The sequence below is a fragment of the Tigriopus californicus genome, chromosome 7, assembly GCF_007210705.1.
Source record: "Tigriopus californicus strain San Diego chromosome 7, Tcal_SD_v2.1, whole genome shotgun sequence".
In the NCBI taxonomy this organism is placed as follows: domain Eukaryota; kingdom Metazoa; phylum Arthropoda; class Copepoda; order Harpacticoida; family Harpacticidae; genus Tigriopus; species Tigriopus californicus.
The window spans coordinates 6,220,551-6,236,522 of NC_081446.1; the positions used below are offsets into that span (position 1 = coordinate 6,220,551).

The 15,972-nt window shown below is 40.1% G+C and overlaps 1 protein-coding gene across 4 annotated transcripts in view; it reads left to right on the plus strand.

Annotated features, from left to right (window-relative positions):
- Window positions 1–15,932, plus strand: part of LOC131884011 (pantothenate kinase 1-like) — a 33,104-nt gene extending 17,172 nt beyond the window's left edge. Inside the window, exons 1-2 of one of the 4 annotated variants that reach the window (XM_059231637.1) lie at window positions 13,836–14,076; window positions 14,537–15,932. In XM_059231637.1, the coding sequence (XP_059087620.1) occupies window positions 14,065–14,076; window positions 14,537–15,802 (1,278 nt within the window). In that variant the 5' untranslated portion in view covers window positions 13,836–14,064 and the 3' untranslated portion in view covers window positions 15,803–15,932. Of the gene's footprint in view, window positions 1–13,835; window positions 14,077–14,173; window positions 14,311–14,384; window positions 14,460–14,536 lie in introns of those variants that run through there. The other 3 variants (XM_059231639.1, XM_059231636.1, XM_059231638.1) reach the window with 3 other exon arrangements.
- The last annotated feature ends 40 nt before the right edge of the window (window positions 15,933–15,972 follow it).

The window sequence follows — 15,972 nt, forward strand, 5'->3', positions numbered from 1 at the left end:
TTCTGCTTCTGCTAGAAAAAAATTAAGTGATTCTATTCGATTGCCATTTTAAAGTAAAAATAAACATCACTAGCTCTTCTTTTGTACAAACCAAAAGTGTGCGGTACTTGCTTATTCGCAAGGGTCGCAAAGTTGAGGAAGAGTCGCTTCCTTCAATCTATTTAGAAATTGTACCAAAACGTTGCAAATCGTGGCATGCAACTTGAAGAATGACGGGCCCCTGATTAATCAAGATGCAATAAGGGATGATTTTGAAAGTTTGGGTGATTCCTCTATCTTCTCACCGCCGGCTTCAAAAAGCGTGTCATTTCGTTGTTCTGTCGCTTGGGCAGTCTTAGGCGGCTTGGACTAGATTGGGCCATTACATGCTTTTTGCTATTTTAGCACTATCATAGCCTGAATCATAAATTGAATTTGAAATGAATAAATAAATGCAATCCTTTCAAAATGACGATAAAAAGAATACTCGTTACTCGCTCCATTTCTCAATCGCCCTAACAGGCTTTTAAGTTTTATTTTTCTCGTCGTTGTTGAAAAAAACTTAACCTTTCGGCCCATTTTAGCAGAAATCGAAAAAAAGCCGAGGCAATGGAATGATTAAGGGGGGCTTTACACCAGGGTTGCCAGATTTTTAAAAACTTGTTTTGACATTCCAATTCCGCCAAATTCCGCCACGTTTGGACAATTTCACTTACTTAAAAATGGAACACTATTAATATCAATGTATCATAACTAAGGCTCTAAAATGATCACTAAAAAAGTTTTTTGAAATAGAAAAATGTATTTTTCTCAGAGGATAAAAATATCAAGCGGAAAACTTCAAGCATGTTTGAAAGCAAAAGAGCATGTAAAATGACAAATTGGAACTAATTTGCAAAATTTTGTGCTACTTTTGACCTATTTCAAAGATCATATAAAAAAGGAAAGGGTAATAAATAGACGAAATATAACCTTTCATTTTGATAGTACTGGGGATTATTTCCCTGTAGCGTTTAGAAAAGCCCGTAAAACGAATCGATAAAACATGACCAAAGGTTTCAAGAACTTTCAAAAACTTCAAAGATCAAAAGTCCTCTTGTCTCCTAGTTTGGGCCCCTAAATTGATACCCCAAACCATGCAGGTTTCTAGATCAAATTTGGTTCCTCTCAGTGCTTTATCTCAACTCTCCCTCAGGATGAAGAGACCTGGACTAAAATGAAAGTATTGTAATATTTGCTCTTTTATATGTGAAATATTGGGATGCTAGTTGCATCTTAGGGAAAAGCTTACGCTGGATTTAGTTATTGTGTGAAAGCACTTTGTGTCAAGGCTTGAACTAAAAAGAATTCCACCCAAAACCAACCCACACACATGCCACTGGGCAAATTGAAATTAACTCTCTCATCCATTCCATTCCAGATACGTTTGCAACAAAACAATGACGTTTCATTAAACTAAGCAAAATTTGGATAAAATGAGTAAGGTCAAAATATGTTCAACCCAAAATGAAAGCAACAACTAAAATTTGCGACATTACCAACCATGCCTTTGCTACAAGTGCCTTCAGGTGTCATTCCGCCATATTCCGGCACATTTTTGGCTTAACGCCAATTGAAATTTAATATTGAAAATAATTTTTCATTCCACCATATTCCGCCACATTTTCGGCTTACCGCCAATTGAAATTTAACCCCGCAAACGACTTTTTCATTCCGCCACTTTTGAGTTATTTGGCGATGAATTCCGCCACCTGACAACCCTGCTTTACACTACGATGGAAAACCAGGAGTCAATCCGGTTTGAGGATTGAATTGGGACTACTGCTTGGGCGAGTACAACAGAAGACTCGAGTCTTTCACTGTGCTGAAGTCAAACAAAAAGAGTCCCACCGTGTGGTGCATATCATCTTACACACTCCTTAAAATCTTTTTTTCTGATTAAAAGTAATCTTATGGATTCAAAGCCAATTCTAGGGGTTTTGTGAGATCTGTAGCTTTCTTTTGCACCTAATTGGGAAAAATTCTTCAAAAAAATAAGAATCTTATTCAAAGATGTTCGAGCTCTGTGAAAAAGTCTTTGCCCAGCCAACCTTTATTGCCAAGTACTTTGGAATTGCCAGGAAGACCGTCTACAATATAAAAAAGTTGTACCTAGTTTGGACCAATCAAGCCTTCCTGAATTCTTCAACCTCTTTTTGAACCCTCCAGACTCATTGTATAACCTTTTTATATTGTAGACAGTCTTCCTGGCAAATCCAAAGTACTTGGCAATGAAGATTTGCTGGTGACCAGCAACAATACGCGAAAAGTCTTTTTCATGGAGCTCGGACATTTTTGAATATAATTCTTATTTTTTTGGAAGAATTTTACCCAATTAGGTGCAAAAGAAATCTACAGATCTCATAAATCCTCTAGAATTGTCTTTAAGTCCATAAGATTTTTTTTTTGTGCGGACTTCCTTACCGCTACCGGGATTGGAATACCAGCAGTTCAAGACGAGAAGATTATTTATCTTACTTGACTTTTATTTATATACATTATTTGATCGACCAACGAATTGGAGTTGGCTGATCTTGCTAATCCTTGAATATAAGGTTGATCCGGAATTTTAGTCAAAAACTTGTCCAAGTCTGACTTAAATCTTGCTACTGGATGAACGCCTACATAAGCCCTACGAATATTTGAGGGCAGCAAATTGAACGATGAAGGAGCCCGAGAAAGAAGAGAGCTGGACTTCATTGTTTTAACTAGCCTGGATTCTCGAGGGCTTGAAGGTGCTCTCAAAACGCATATTAAGCCTCGACGGTCACTACAATTGACCCTAAATCCTGGGTTAGGACAAAGCTCATGAATGCTTTTGAAAACGTACAATATCAGATACCTTTTGTACCTTCTCTGAGTACTGTACAATCCCAACCTTTGTAACCTCTCCCAATACGAGAGCTCTCTCATATCTTCAATGTGCCTAGTAAAACATCTTTGGACCTGCTCGAGCTTTTGCAAACCTGCTAAACTAATTGTAGCCCAAATGGGAGAGGCATATTCAAGATGCGGCTGAACAATCGACTCGTACAGAGTTAGCATTGTGACCCTATCTCTGGACTTAAACGTGCAATATATCCAACCACATGTTTGAAAAGCTTTACCAACTTTCAACTGGATATGCTCATCGAACTTTCCATTATCTTGGAGGACTACACCTAAATCCTTCATGGATGAGACCTGCTCAATGCCCTTACCTTCATCATCTAATAGTGGACTGTCTAATGGCGTCGACCCAAAGGTCATTGAGCGGAATTTCATTCCATTCAAGGCCATGTTACTCGCAGCAACCCAGGAATAAATTTGGCCTAGGACCTTTGCCAGACAACCGAAATCCTGACCATTCCTACCAACTACCAATTATGTATCATCAGCATAGGAAGAGATACTGACATTACTACTACCAAGCTTCTGAAGCGGAGCAATGAAGATAACGAAAAGGAGATGACCCAAAATGGAGCCCTGAGGGACACCCGACTTGACATCATGTATGTCACTAAGGGATCCCTCAACCTTAACTAATTGTTTCCTACCACAAATGAAACTTCTTAGCCAATTGAGAACCTTGCCTTGGATCCCAATCTCATGGAGCCTGTTAACTAAAAGGCCATGATCTACCTTGTCAAAGGCCTTGGCAAAGTCGAGATAAACTACATCGACTGATTCATGGCTCTCCAGTCCCTCAATAACCTGCTCTATATGCTCAATCAGTTGGGTAACCGTGCTAAAATGTGCTCGGAACCCATGCTGGCTAGGAGGAAGGACTTCATGTATATCAAGAAATTCAACAAGTTTGAACTTCATGATCTTCTCAAACACCTTCGCAATATTCGAAGTGAGAGAAATCGGCCTGTAGTTACTGGGGAGTGACTTATCTCCCCCTTTGAAAATTGGAACAACATGAGCTACCTTCAGAGAAGAGGGGAACTTGCCCTGGTCCAAGATGTAACGCATCAAGTACGAGAAAACAGGAGCAAGAACCTGTGAGCATCTCATCAGAAACTGAGATGTCACTCCATCAGGGCCAGGGGAGCTCGAGAGTCTCAAGTCCCTGATGGCCTCTAAAGCATCCTGATCTGTGACTACAAGATCATCTAAATGCTCAGCTTGACAAGCCTTGCCAGTCCCAACAAACTCATCAATAGAGCAATGGACTGTTGCTCCTAAACTCAGTGGAGTTGAAAACACACTAGAGAACTGATCTCCAAGTATGTTGGCCATAGTCCCTACATTGTCTATGGCTTCCCCATCGACCTCAAAAGGCCCTACAGGGTGTTTGATCTTTCTCTTAGAGTTTGCATAAGAGAAAAACGCCTTCGGATTCGACCTCACCTCTTGAACAACTCTACTTTCCTTGTTCAACTGATCTGTCTCAATGGAGGCCTTAATTCTACCTTGGATTAAATCCAACTTTCTTTGAAGGCTAGCCACAACTACTGGATTCAAAGTGCTCTGGAGCCTTTTTGCTAGTTTGCAACTCTTTTTGAACAAATTCTTCCTATACTTCGGAATTTTAGAATGTGCCCCGCCCTGTGAAACACATTCAGAGATTGCTAGACTGGAACAGACGTCCTCAAAAACTAGAATCATTTTGTCTAAGGCTACATCTATGGACGATTCCTTTTTCAGCATTGAAATAAGATCAAGCTCCCCTAACCTTTCTATAATCAACGGCCAATGTTCATCTTTGAACTTGAACTTAGCCAGACCGACCTTTTTGGCCGGTCTTACTCTAGAGCACGCCGGCTTTTGAGTAATGGTCGACCCTATCTCGAGAACATGATGATCTGACAGATTACTAGGTGTCACATGGACATACTGGATCAGATCAGGGTCATTGGAAAAGAACAAGTCAAGAACGCTATTCGCTCTGGTGGCTACACCAACATGCTGAGAGAGATTGCGCAAGATCGCAAATTCCTCCAGCTTTTCGAACGACTGAGACGTCGATTTCGATACGGGAATATACCCATCTGGACTAGCCTCCCACTCTACAACGCTAGCCGGAAAATTGAAGTCCCCTACAAAGAAAACCTTTGAGCAAACTGATTGGTCCAACTCATTTCCTATGAATTTGAGAGCTGACATAAAGAAGCTTACTGAACAAGAGGGGGGCCTTTATATTGTCACAATGGACAGATCAAGACCTTGAAGATGACAAACTAAGACCTCTACTTCTCCATTAGACATTTTTACATGACTAGTGTGCAGGTCATTTCTAACATATAGACATATGCCCCCATGCGGAAAAATGGGATTGTCAGGGCGTACTCTATCACATCGAACTAAATTCAAACCAACCATAGCCAGATCTTCATCTAAGACCCCTGGTCGTAGCCAAGTTTCTGTCATGGAAATGAACGAGACCTGCCTATCTAAAGCTAGTTCCTCAAGAACCTTGATCTTTGTGCTGTTTTTTTTTTGGAAATAAGACAATGCACATTCAAATAAAGCCCTTTTATGGGTAGATAGCCCTTCGATGGACTAGAGCTATCAAATCTTTGACTAGGCTCTCTAACCTTAAAAAATCCTGTTTTTGGACAAGACTAACCTTAGGCGGAGGATAAGAGAACCTTTAAGGAGAGGGTAAAAGGGGAGAAGAGGGAGAAGGAACTCTGGCCGCCACCTGAGCATACGATCTAAAAGATGCCTGCGGCTCATGGCGACCAGAGGGGGGCTTAGGGTTACAAAGTTTGGGCAGAAGAGAGGTTAAAGGAATTGAGGGTGAGGTTGTAGGAGAGGGAGGGGAACAAGGGGAGGGAAATAGGGAAGGAGAGAGGAAAGGGGTGGGGTAAGTCTGTTGAGAGACTTGACAATGAGGTTGAGACAACTGCTGTCTCTTCCTCCAAGTGCCCCTGAGATGGGCCTTTGTGCAATTGAAATTGAGGCATACCTTGTGCCTCAAAGATCTCATGCACATAAATGGGTGGAAAAAGCTACACCCCTGCTTGGAACAGCCCTTCTCATTGAATTTGAGAAGGCCAAACTCTCTAAGTTTTGGACACCATTCTGGGTGAGCCAATTTACACCCTTTCCCTGCCTTTTTGCATCTCTGTCAATCATGGACATCGCAAATTTCGAGAGCATTCTCTACTATGCTCTCTTTGACCTCTATGACCTCTTTGACTACAAGGGGCATTTGAATCAAATCAAGAGTGTCAGTGCCTGTGTCCCTTTTGCCTACACTTGACTGGTTCATCCCACAGTCAAGTAGTGGCTGGGTGTGAACAACCAAAGCTATTAAAGCTTCCATAATGAAAGGCTTATTGATAGAGGACAGAGTTTTCCCATCCAAAACCAGCTCAAGACAATTCCTAGCCCCTTCAGAAAGTCCCTTCAACAAAGCTTCCATGGTTATTGAAAGCAAGGGTATTTAAGGGATCCTAATTGAAAATACTTGAGACCTGAACAAAATATGGAAAAATATTCTGGAGGCTTCCTTCAGTTTCAAGAGAAAAACCGTTAGAAATGAGCGAGCGGAAAATAAAAGATGAAAAAGTAGAAGAAGAAGAAGACAAAGAAGAAGAAGACGAAGAAGAAGAAGACAGAGCCAAGAGAGCCAAAGAGAGAAACCAGCGCGTGTGAATGAGAACCAGCTGTAGAGCAGGTAAACAACACACGTGCTAGGTGGAAACCAAGGAGGAACGTACTCCCTGGGGACAGACAAGAAGAAGAGAATAGGTGATTTCGCTAGGTTGGGGCTACCAACAGAGAAGAAGAGATAAGAGTCGTCGACTACGATGACCTACTCTTGGCTGACCAGCTAGCTAGCCTCAGCCAACAAACACCAACTCGACTACAAGAACAAGCTAACATCAATGGAATGGAATGGAACAAAAGAAGGTTCTAGAACCCAATTTTGTATTGAAAATAGGAAACTAAACTGATTGTAAACAACAAGAAAAATCGACTACATTTGCAAGTACATGAAATAAACAGACTAAATAATAAAAAACAAAATGAACTACTCTTTAAACCAAAACTACATGAAATAACCTAGAATTGGGATAAAAAATATTGACAGACGAAAAAAGTGAAATACGACATGAGCATAAAAATAAAAGATATAAGACTAAACTACTAGAAATAGGAAGAAATGAAAGCTAAAGAACAAAAGTGTTTTACCTTAAGCAGCCACGCGACCACTTACACAACACAACACACTCAGACCGGCCGTTTGAAAAGATCAGGAACAACAAAATGTTGCGACTGCTCTCAACAAAAGACGGGACCGAACTGAAAAAAGACGGGACCGAACTGAAATAAGACGGGAACGAACTGAAAAGACGGGACCGAACTGAAAGTACGGGACCAAACAGAAGGTTTTAGGATTAAAAGTAATGCCACAGCGCTAAAAAAGGCCTTCATTTTTGCAAAGTTAGTTTCTGGTAGGAATGGCCAAGATTCCAGTAGCCTGGCAAAGGACCTAAATAGAATCTACTGTTGGGTTACTGAGAGTAATTTGGCCTTGAACGGAATTAAATTCTGCTCAATGACATTTGGTTCAACTCCTTTGAATACTCCACTTGTAGATAATGGAAGTAAAGATTTTGAGCAGGTCTCATCTATGAAAGATCTAGGTGTAGTCCTCCAAAATGATGGAAAATTTCGATAAGCATATCCAGTTAAAGGTGGGTAAAGCCTTTCAAATGTGTGGTTAGATATATCGCACATTTAAGCCCAGAGATAGTGTCACAATGCTAACTCTGTACAAGTCAATTGTTAAGCTACATATTTTTTTTGTTTGTTTTTTCGAGGACTTTTCTAACCGCTTCAGGGAATGTAATCCTTTGCAATATATCTATATAAAATCTATTCAATGCATAAATTTCAAGACACTGATTGTCGGACGACCGACCACTCTGTTGGCTAAACAGTACAATAAACCGGTTTGCGATTAATTTCCAGGAGACCATCCATTGTAATGTTCGTCCAACACAATGGTTGTTGGTTCGACATTCAGTCCCTATAAATCTATTGCCAATGTCAGTAAACCCAAATGAGAATCGGACTCCGACAACAAGGAACAGGATTGCCAGGTGGCAGGATTGAGCGGCAAAGACCTCAAAAGCGGCGGAATGAAAAACTTACTTTCGGCGGAAAATCTTGATTGACATTAAACTAAAACAGGGGCGAAATATGGCGGAATAGAAAAAAATGGCCGGTAGGTTTTTCAAGCAAAAAAGGAAAAGGTGGCACAAAGTATCGGCATAAAATCATGAAATTGGTATGGCGAAGGTAATGCTTGGTTTTGTTATCTAAATTGGTCAACTTCAAGTTGAAACTACGAGTTTGAAACTGAATTAGGCTTTAAGCTGACACAGTTTCTTAAAACACAATGCCTTCACACAACAACCAAATCCATAAATTAAGGAGGAAAAATGTTTGCAATGTAATTTCTTTTTTCATTCTTTACAACTTGAGTCCGGCCAATTCCTAAAAATTTGGTTAAACACTTGAGTACATATTTTTTAGACATTGAGTTTAAATTCCAAAAGGTAGTCAAAACTAGTTTTCCTTATGGGCAATACGTAGAAACACTAGAGGTCCCTGGCGCCATCCGGGCCAGGTTGGAACTCCAGACAGGGTGAATAGCCCGTGGATTGGAGCCACGACATCTAGATATTGATTGAGGGACCCCAGAGATCATGGAAGTGACCTTACTTTGGGGTCTTGTTGAAGCTTGAAAAGCCTCTCAGATCGATCTCAAAGGCCAAGCTCAGGATCCACATTAACTCTATTATGAAGGCAATCCAGGCCTCAGTCAACTGTAATGAACTTGTAAGCTTTGCCTCATTAAAAATCCATGAACGCGTTTTGAGGGTTTATGCAGTGGATTCAATGATCGTGTCCAGGTTTGACCCGAGGTGTGGCTGAAGACAATGGAGTCTTCTCCCCAAAACAAGGCGGCCTGCAAATTTATCTGCTGTTAAACGTTAAACAGCCACCACACTCTTGGTGATGGCTTGGTGGTTTCCATTTACCTTCAAGGCAGTTGCATTCACTAGTCCAACAAGCCCCGTTGTGGAACGAACAGCTTTAGATTTTGTCTGATCCACATATTTTGATCCTGTCATCCAATCTGACTGAGCATCACAAATGTCATGTGCCTTCCTTTACTTTTGGAAATCAAGAAGAGTTCTCAACCAATATCATTCATAACATTCATGCTCATAGTCCCTCTCGGAGGGATGGAACTAACTTTTTAAGTGATCAAATACCAATTAGCCCGATGAGGCATGAGAAAGCAACGGTACCGTTGGACCATTCAACCCTTGGGGTGTCAATTCACTCAGAAAATTTGAAGAGTTGTCCTACTGAATGCTGTTTATATCAAACTAGGAAGGATATTGTCTTACTAATTATTCTAATCGCTGTCTTGAACCACGCATATCTATAATTGTTGACCGTGCACCGAACCTTAATTCTTAATTGAACTTTGGAAGCATGAAATAAACACAAGCACATTGTTACTATTTATCAAAAGCATGCTCTGAATATTGTCTTAACTCTTTACCAAACCTTTTCTGGTTGCTCCTAATGATAGAAATCATTGTCTTTACGTACCTACAAAGGAGGGCATGGCAAAGCAAAACGTTAACGTTGTTGATCCAGAATTTTTCAATGCAACCGTCGACTTTGTAAACCCAAAGTGGTACTTTTCACTCACTGTTCTTTGAATTTTGATTTGTAATTTGGTCCAAAATTCAGGCAAACCTTTCCAGCATCCAGCTTGGCCAATGACATAATGAAAAAGAAAAACTTACTGTAAGTTAACTGATGTTCATATCATCCAATAAAGGCCAGAACCAGGTTGAAAATCTTTCACATCAAGACAATGTGCTAACCACTATGCTACGTGCCCTCGCCTAACAATAGAAACTCGCTATATATTTTGGGCATTTTTCTAGCTTGATTTTGTTCTTGCCAACTTGTAAACAAAGATATCGTAGGGTTATTGACCCTAACATTCTTCTATCTGTTTGCCCTTCTTATGCGTTATCACAACAACATTTACAAAATGGGTGTGACGTAAAACATTTTAAAAATATTCTGAACAAATCTTCACGACATAATTGTTCTTGTTTTTAAGGTACAATTGTTTTTTTCATGCAGGAGCATTTTGCCGTTTTGTGATATTACTAAAAGCAAATAACTTGGACGAACTGAGAAACGTCTTGCGATAGATCACACAAAAACGTCATATCAAATGCTTGCTCGCACTACGGGAAGACAAGTGTTGAATGTGTACCATTCTACATTGCCACAAAGTGAAGTCCAGCAAGATCAGATGCAGCCAGGCTGGACAGGTTTTTTTCAACCAGCAATGCTAGCTCGTGCAAAATCAATGCTAAAAAATGCTAATTGGAATTCGAAAATGCTACTCTTTTATAAGAAAAGCAAAATAATCATGGTGCTCATAAAGAACTTCAGTTTCACAATTCAATTATATTTGGCACTCTTTGACAGGATATGTTCAGGCGACATCTTGAAAATTATACTTTTAGAAAAAAAAACATTTGAAAAAGGCAAAAATCTAAAGAAAAACCTGGCAGTGAAAATTGATTCAGTTGCGTTTATGATATTCTCCTAATTTTGAACCCTGAGACTTAGAAGGGGACACCAAAAAGTGACAAGTTTTATTTGAGCAAAAATGTATTTTCAGGATTTGAACAAGGTTTTTTATGCACAATTAAAATTGATCTTATCGGCAAAAAATGTTCATCTTGGCGAGATTAGATCAAGAAAATAAGATAAAATGTTTTTTGATCGTGCATCATGCTTCAAAGCGGAAGAGCTGCAATAAGTTTCTTTATCCATAGAGCTCAATTGTTGTCAATCTCTTCTATTTTGATTTTTTTGCTATTTTGAATCTTGTGATTTGGTTTACCTCAAATGTGGGGGGAATACTTTTCGGAGAACAATGTCATTAACCAAAACATGCATGTTTGTTTGAATTTTATAGTGAAATTAACCCATACTTACATTTTACTTAATGATTGGTACTTCTTCATTAAACACTCACTGACCATTTTAATCAATTGTTTAATTTGTGTTAGCCAACCCAAAATCTCTGGTGAGCCAAAAATCTGTTTACAAACAGAAATTAGGCTAAACCTCCTTTTGAATTGAGAAGCAATTAGAATAAATCATTTTGCATCCTTCATGTAAAGTAAACAGTGGAATTAGCTTTTTTGGCTACAGCGTATCAATTTCATTCAACGGGAAAGGGATCCTATGAAAGAACATTGTTAACACCGCCAAATGTAGTTCACTTTCTTTTTTTATTTTGCTTTTCTTCCCTTTTGGTCATGTTTTGAAATGATGAAGTGAAATAATGCTAGAAAAATGCTAAAATGCTAGACAATATCTCACAATGCTTGGACTATGCAAATAATGCTAGTTTGGTGCTAAAAAACAGAACAATGCTAATAAAAAAATTGCAATGCTAGCGGCCTTGAATTAATGCTAATTTTCAAAAATTAGCATCGAAAAATGCTACCTGGTCAGCCTGGATGCAGCACTATGTTAGCTTGATGAAAGGGTGCGTGAGCGGTCATAACTTTTGAGCAGAGTTCAAAAAGGTTTCGTTTCACACGTCTGGAGTTTGACTTGATTGCGGTAAAAAGTTTCACCAATGACCTTCCAAAACTGTGGACCAATACACGGACTTCTAGAAATATGGACTGCGAATGAGCTTCCTGGCAAATTGGCCTGCTCTTGGTCATAGCCACTCTGAGCCACTTTTCGAATCAAAATAATAAAATAAGAAATGTAGGTCCCTCCAATTAACGGTAGGTCAATTTTATATCACTTACATGCAAAGTTAATCGTTTCAAAGTTCTGTTGTCAAAAGCTTATGTAGCTGACCAAGATCAGGCTAAAAATTCAAATTTTATGTAGTGTTTACTACATAACTTTGAACATGTCTCCTGAGTTCCCTAAGCATAGGTTTAGGCTCAAACTTGGCTGAGTTCATCTATTCAACAACATCTTGTGGTCGTATTAAGTGCTTATTTGGAATAAGATGAGTGGTTTAGGATATAGGATATTTTTGCTTCTGTTTGCAGTCCATATCTCTAGAAGTCCGGGACCAATATAATGTTGCCAACCAATGGCTTGAGAAATTTCTTGCCTGGCTACCAAATGGTGATATTGGAAATTTCCTATCTGAAGTAGGAGCAAGTTTTAATGATGTGCCCAAGTGTGAACTACTTTTATATCAATTGTGTTTATGGCCTTAGCAGCACGTCATTTTTTCATCTCTTAGATTCTGGAGCTTGTGTGTTAGCATAAGAATAAAGATGTCAAAATTGTTCTAAAGGCAAAAGATATCTATTGTTATGAACTTAAAAAAGATGAAATCAGCACATATATATGTCTATGTGGTTCATCTACCATTTGACCCTTGATTTAGCTAAAAATAGCAACACTTTCTTTTTTAAATATTTTTTTTCCTACCCACCTTCCAGAGAAACTGCCACCTCATTGATTGAACAAAAGCATCCATAAACTAAGCATTGCTAAACCAACAACTGGGACTGCTCAAAACAATCAAGTGCAAATACGGAAAAGGCATCATTTTGTGCTGGGAGCCTTAATGATTTTTACAATTTTGGCTCAAAAAAATTCGACTCTTTTTTTATTTTTTTCCCGTATTTTATAAAATGAATCGAAATTTATTTTTTCGCAATTCCCAATCCAATTTTATTGCCTTCAATGAATTGATTGTTTGATTTTTTGACTTATTGTACAACTTTTCAAGATTATGGATCATGAGTTACAAACCAATAAACTACAAATAATTGCACTTGAGTCTTTTACTCAATTTTGGATGAGTACTTTAGAGAGGATTTGAGTCTGGACCTGTCAAAAACAAGATCTTTTTCTTTAAATTTTGCAAGACAAATCCTTTTGCTTGACCTGACTATAGTAAAAGACTCAAGTCCTCTGCCAGGCTCGAGTCTATTGCTGGACTTGAGTTTGGATTTGGCAAGTCTGGCAAAAGTTGCTAGAGACTTTTTTCTTTAATTGTAAAGGAATGTCAGTTCTTGAAGAGAAAATGCTAAGCTTTGGGTGGTTATTAATCTTCAAAAATAGTTCTAAGGCACTAATTTGGGAATAAAATCAAGCCCATTTTTGCTCTATTTTGCCCTGTTTGCTCTTTCTAAAGCGCCTTGTATTGATGAATTTAAAGAATACAATTTACAACCACATTTAAAGAAACTTTAAAGCAACATGTTTTCATTTTTTTCAAAAAAAGAACTTTTTTATGGGATATTCCTTTTTTCACCATAACATTATGAATTTACAAATTTGGCGACCGATTTTCATGGACATTTTTTGTGATGAAATAGTTGATTTGTTTTTGCAACCTTTACATTTACATGTATTTTATTATGGAACGAAAATTAATCTTTCCAGCCGTCCCCAAGTTTATCAGTGCATATATTTTGACAAGTTTATCTTCAAACATTTGTGCACATGTGGCTAATATTTTGTTTGATCTTTCGGTCAATGAAGATCATATACATGTGCACACTTTGGCCGGGTCTGTCCATGACTATTTTTCAAGAGATAAGTCAAATAATTTTATGATTAAAGTCAGCTTCACGAATTTTTTTTGACTCTGATAAAATGTGGCACAAAGTGCAAGGATATACAAGTAACTCATTTGAATAGGGGTTACTCTCCTTCCCTAAAGCCAAAGGTCGCCCATGTCACTCATGTAAGTAGTACATACACAGGAGGCCAAACAGCGACTGCAACGTTCTAGATCTTGTGCTCTGTGGCAAGTATGAGTGTACTGTATATGTACCAGAACGTTCATGCTAGAATGACGTGCCCAGTTGAGTTGATTCGCTCCATCCCCTCCACCCATCCATTCATCTATCCATCCGTTGAAGCACAACTCAGACTCAGATAGTAGTTCGATGTATACTAGCAAACACATAAAGAGCCCTCTTCCAGCTGAAATCACGCCACTTTAATTGCTGTAATCCAAGATTATTAGTCTACGATTGACCCTGCCTCTGACTACTGATGGCAAATTCGGTAAGTTCTTCTGGCCCGAACTTTCAAAGTTTGCCGCTGCTTTCCCCACGTGAGTAGAAAGAATTTTCTGATTGGGCTGGAAAGCCACTCGCCTGATTTTCGCGATCCAATGAAAAAGCCCTCACGATTTTTGTCGACTCGTCCGTCATGCGAGGAAAAACATGGAAAACACTAGTCGCTCGAACTAGTGTGTAGTGTAGTGTCCCTGGTGCATGTGCGTGCTTATCACTGGAGGTACATTTGTAGTACAGTGTACGGCCTTGACTTCTTGGCAGAAAATATGCAACCCACTCAATCGCTGAATTGCTTCTGTTGGTGCTAACATGGAGATTGAGCAAATCACGTCGATGATGCTCTCGGTGACAAGCCGCAAATATTGGCAGGCAAAGGGCGGCTTCCCGCAAGATTGATGTACGTTCAATATACTAACGTAAACTGTCCTCTCTCTCCCGCGGTCTAGGCCTCTCCATGTGTGGGACGGTCCAATCTGGGTCCACCGAGGCCATCGCCTCCCGTCGGCCTCAACCATGATGATGCCTCGGCCACCACCACAGTCAGCACAAAATCAACCAAGACAATCGCTCAGCACAGAATGGCCAAGCGAAACGAGGCTGATGCTGCCAACCCGGTGGCGGTTCCGCCCATGCCCTGGTTCGGCATGGACATCGGAGGAACCTTGACCAAGTTGGTCTATTTCGAGCCCACGGATGTGTCTTCTCAGGACGATACGAAAACCTATGAGGAAGCATCGCTTCTGGCCAATATCAAGCACTACCTGATCAAGAACAAGGCTTACGGTCAATCCGGTCACCGGGACAGTCATTTGGAGATGCGGGATGTGCTGATTGATGGCCGCACGGGGGTGCTACATTTTATCCGGTTTCCCACGGCTCAAATGGACTCCTTTGTGGAATTGGCCAAAGGCAAAGGCATGGCTAACTTGGCTTCCACCGTGTGTGCCACTGGGGGTGGAGCCTACAAGTTCGAAGATTTAGTCGAGAAAGAAGTGGGCATGAAGTTGCACAAATTTGACGAGTTGGATTCCCTCATGCGAGGGGTCGAATACATGGAACATTTTAATGCCTCGGAGTTGTTTTACTACGAGAATCCGCAAGAGGAGGAAAACTACCAGAAAGCCGTCTACCAAGCCGGGGCCATTTATCCCTTCATTCTGGTGAACATCGGATCGGGAGTGAGCATTTTATCCGTAAAAAGTCCCGATGAATACCGACGTGTTTGCGGAACCAGCTTGGGCGGCGGGACTTTCTTGGGCCTGTGTAGTCTCCTGACGAATTGCAAGGATTTTGAGGAGGCCTTAGCCTTGGCTGCTAAAGGCGATAATAAGAACGTGGACCGTTTGGTCCGGGATATTTACGGGGGAGATTATGCGAAATTCGGCCTGCAAGGTGACCTGGTCGCCTCTAGTTTCGGCCACATGAACGATTCAGTGCGGCGCGCCAATGCCCGACCCGAAGACCTTGCTAAAGCGACCTTGACTACCATCACCAACAATATTGGTTCCTTGGTGAAGTTGTGCGCTCAAGCGGAATCCCTTGAGCGGGTTATTTTTGTTGGCAATTTTCTTCGCATCAATTCAATATCGATGAAGATGTTGGCCAGTGCTATGGATTTTTGGTCTCAAGGATCAACCAAGGCCTTATTTTGTGAGCACGAGGGCTATTATGGAGCCGTGGGCTGCTTGCTGGAATTAATGAAAACCCCTTAGTCATCGATTTGAGTTACAAAAATGTTTGTCTTCTGATCGATCGCTTGTTGGGTTTACACTCAGCTATTTTAAAAGTATTCTCATGATTTGTTTACATTTAAAGATAAAGAAAAGCATCCCGGTATAGCTATTCGTGCGACCACATATAACATAACCTCGATTTGGGCAAT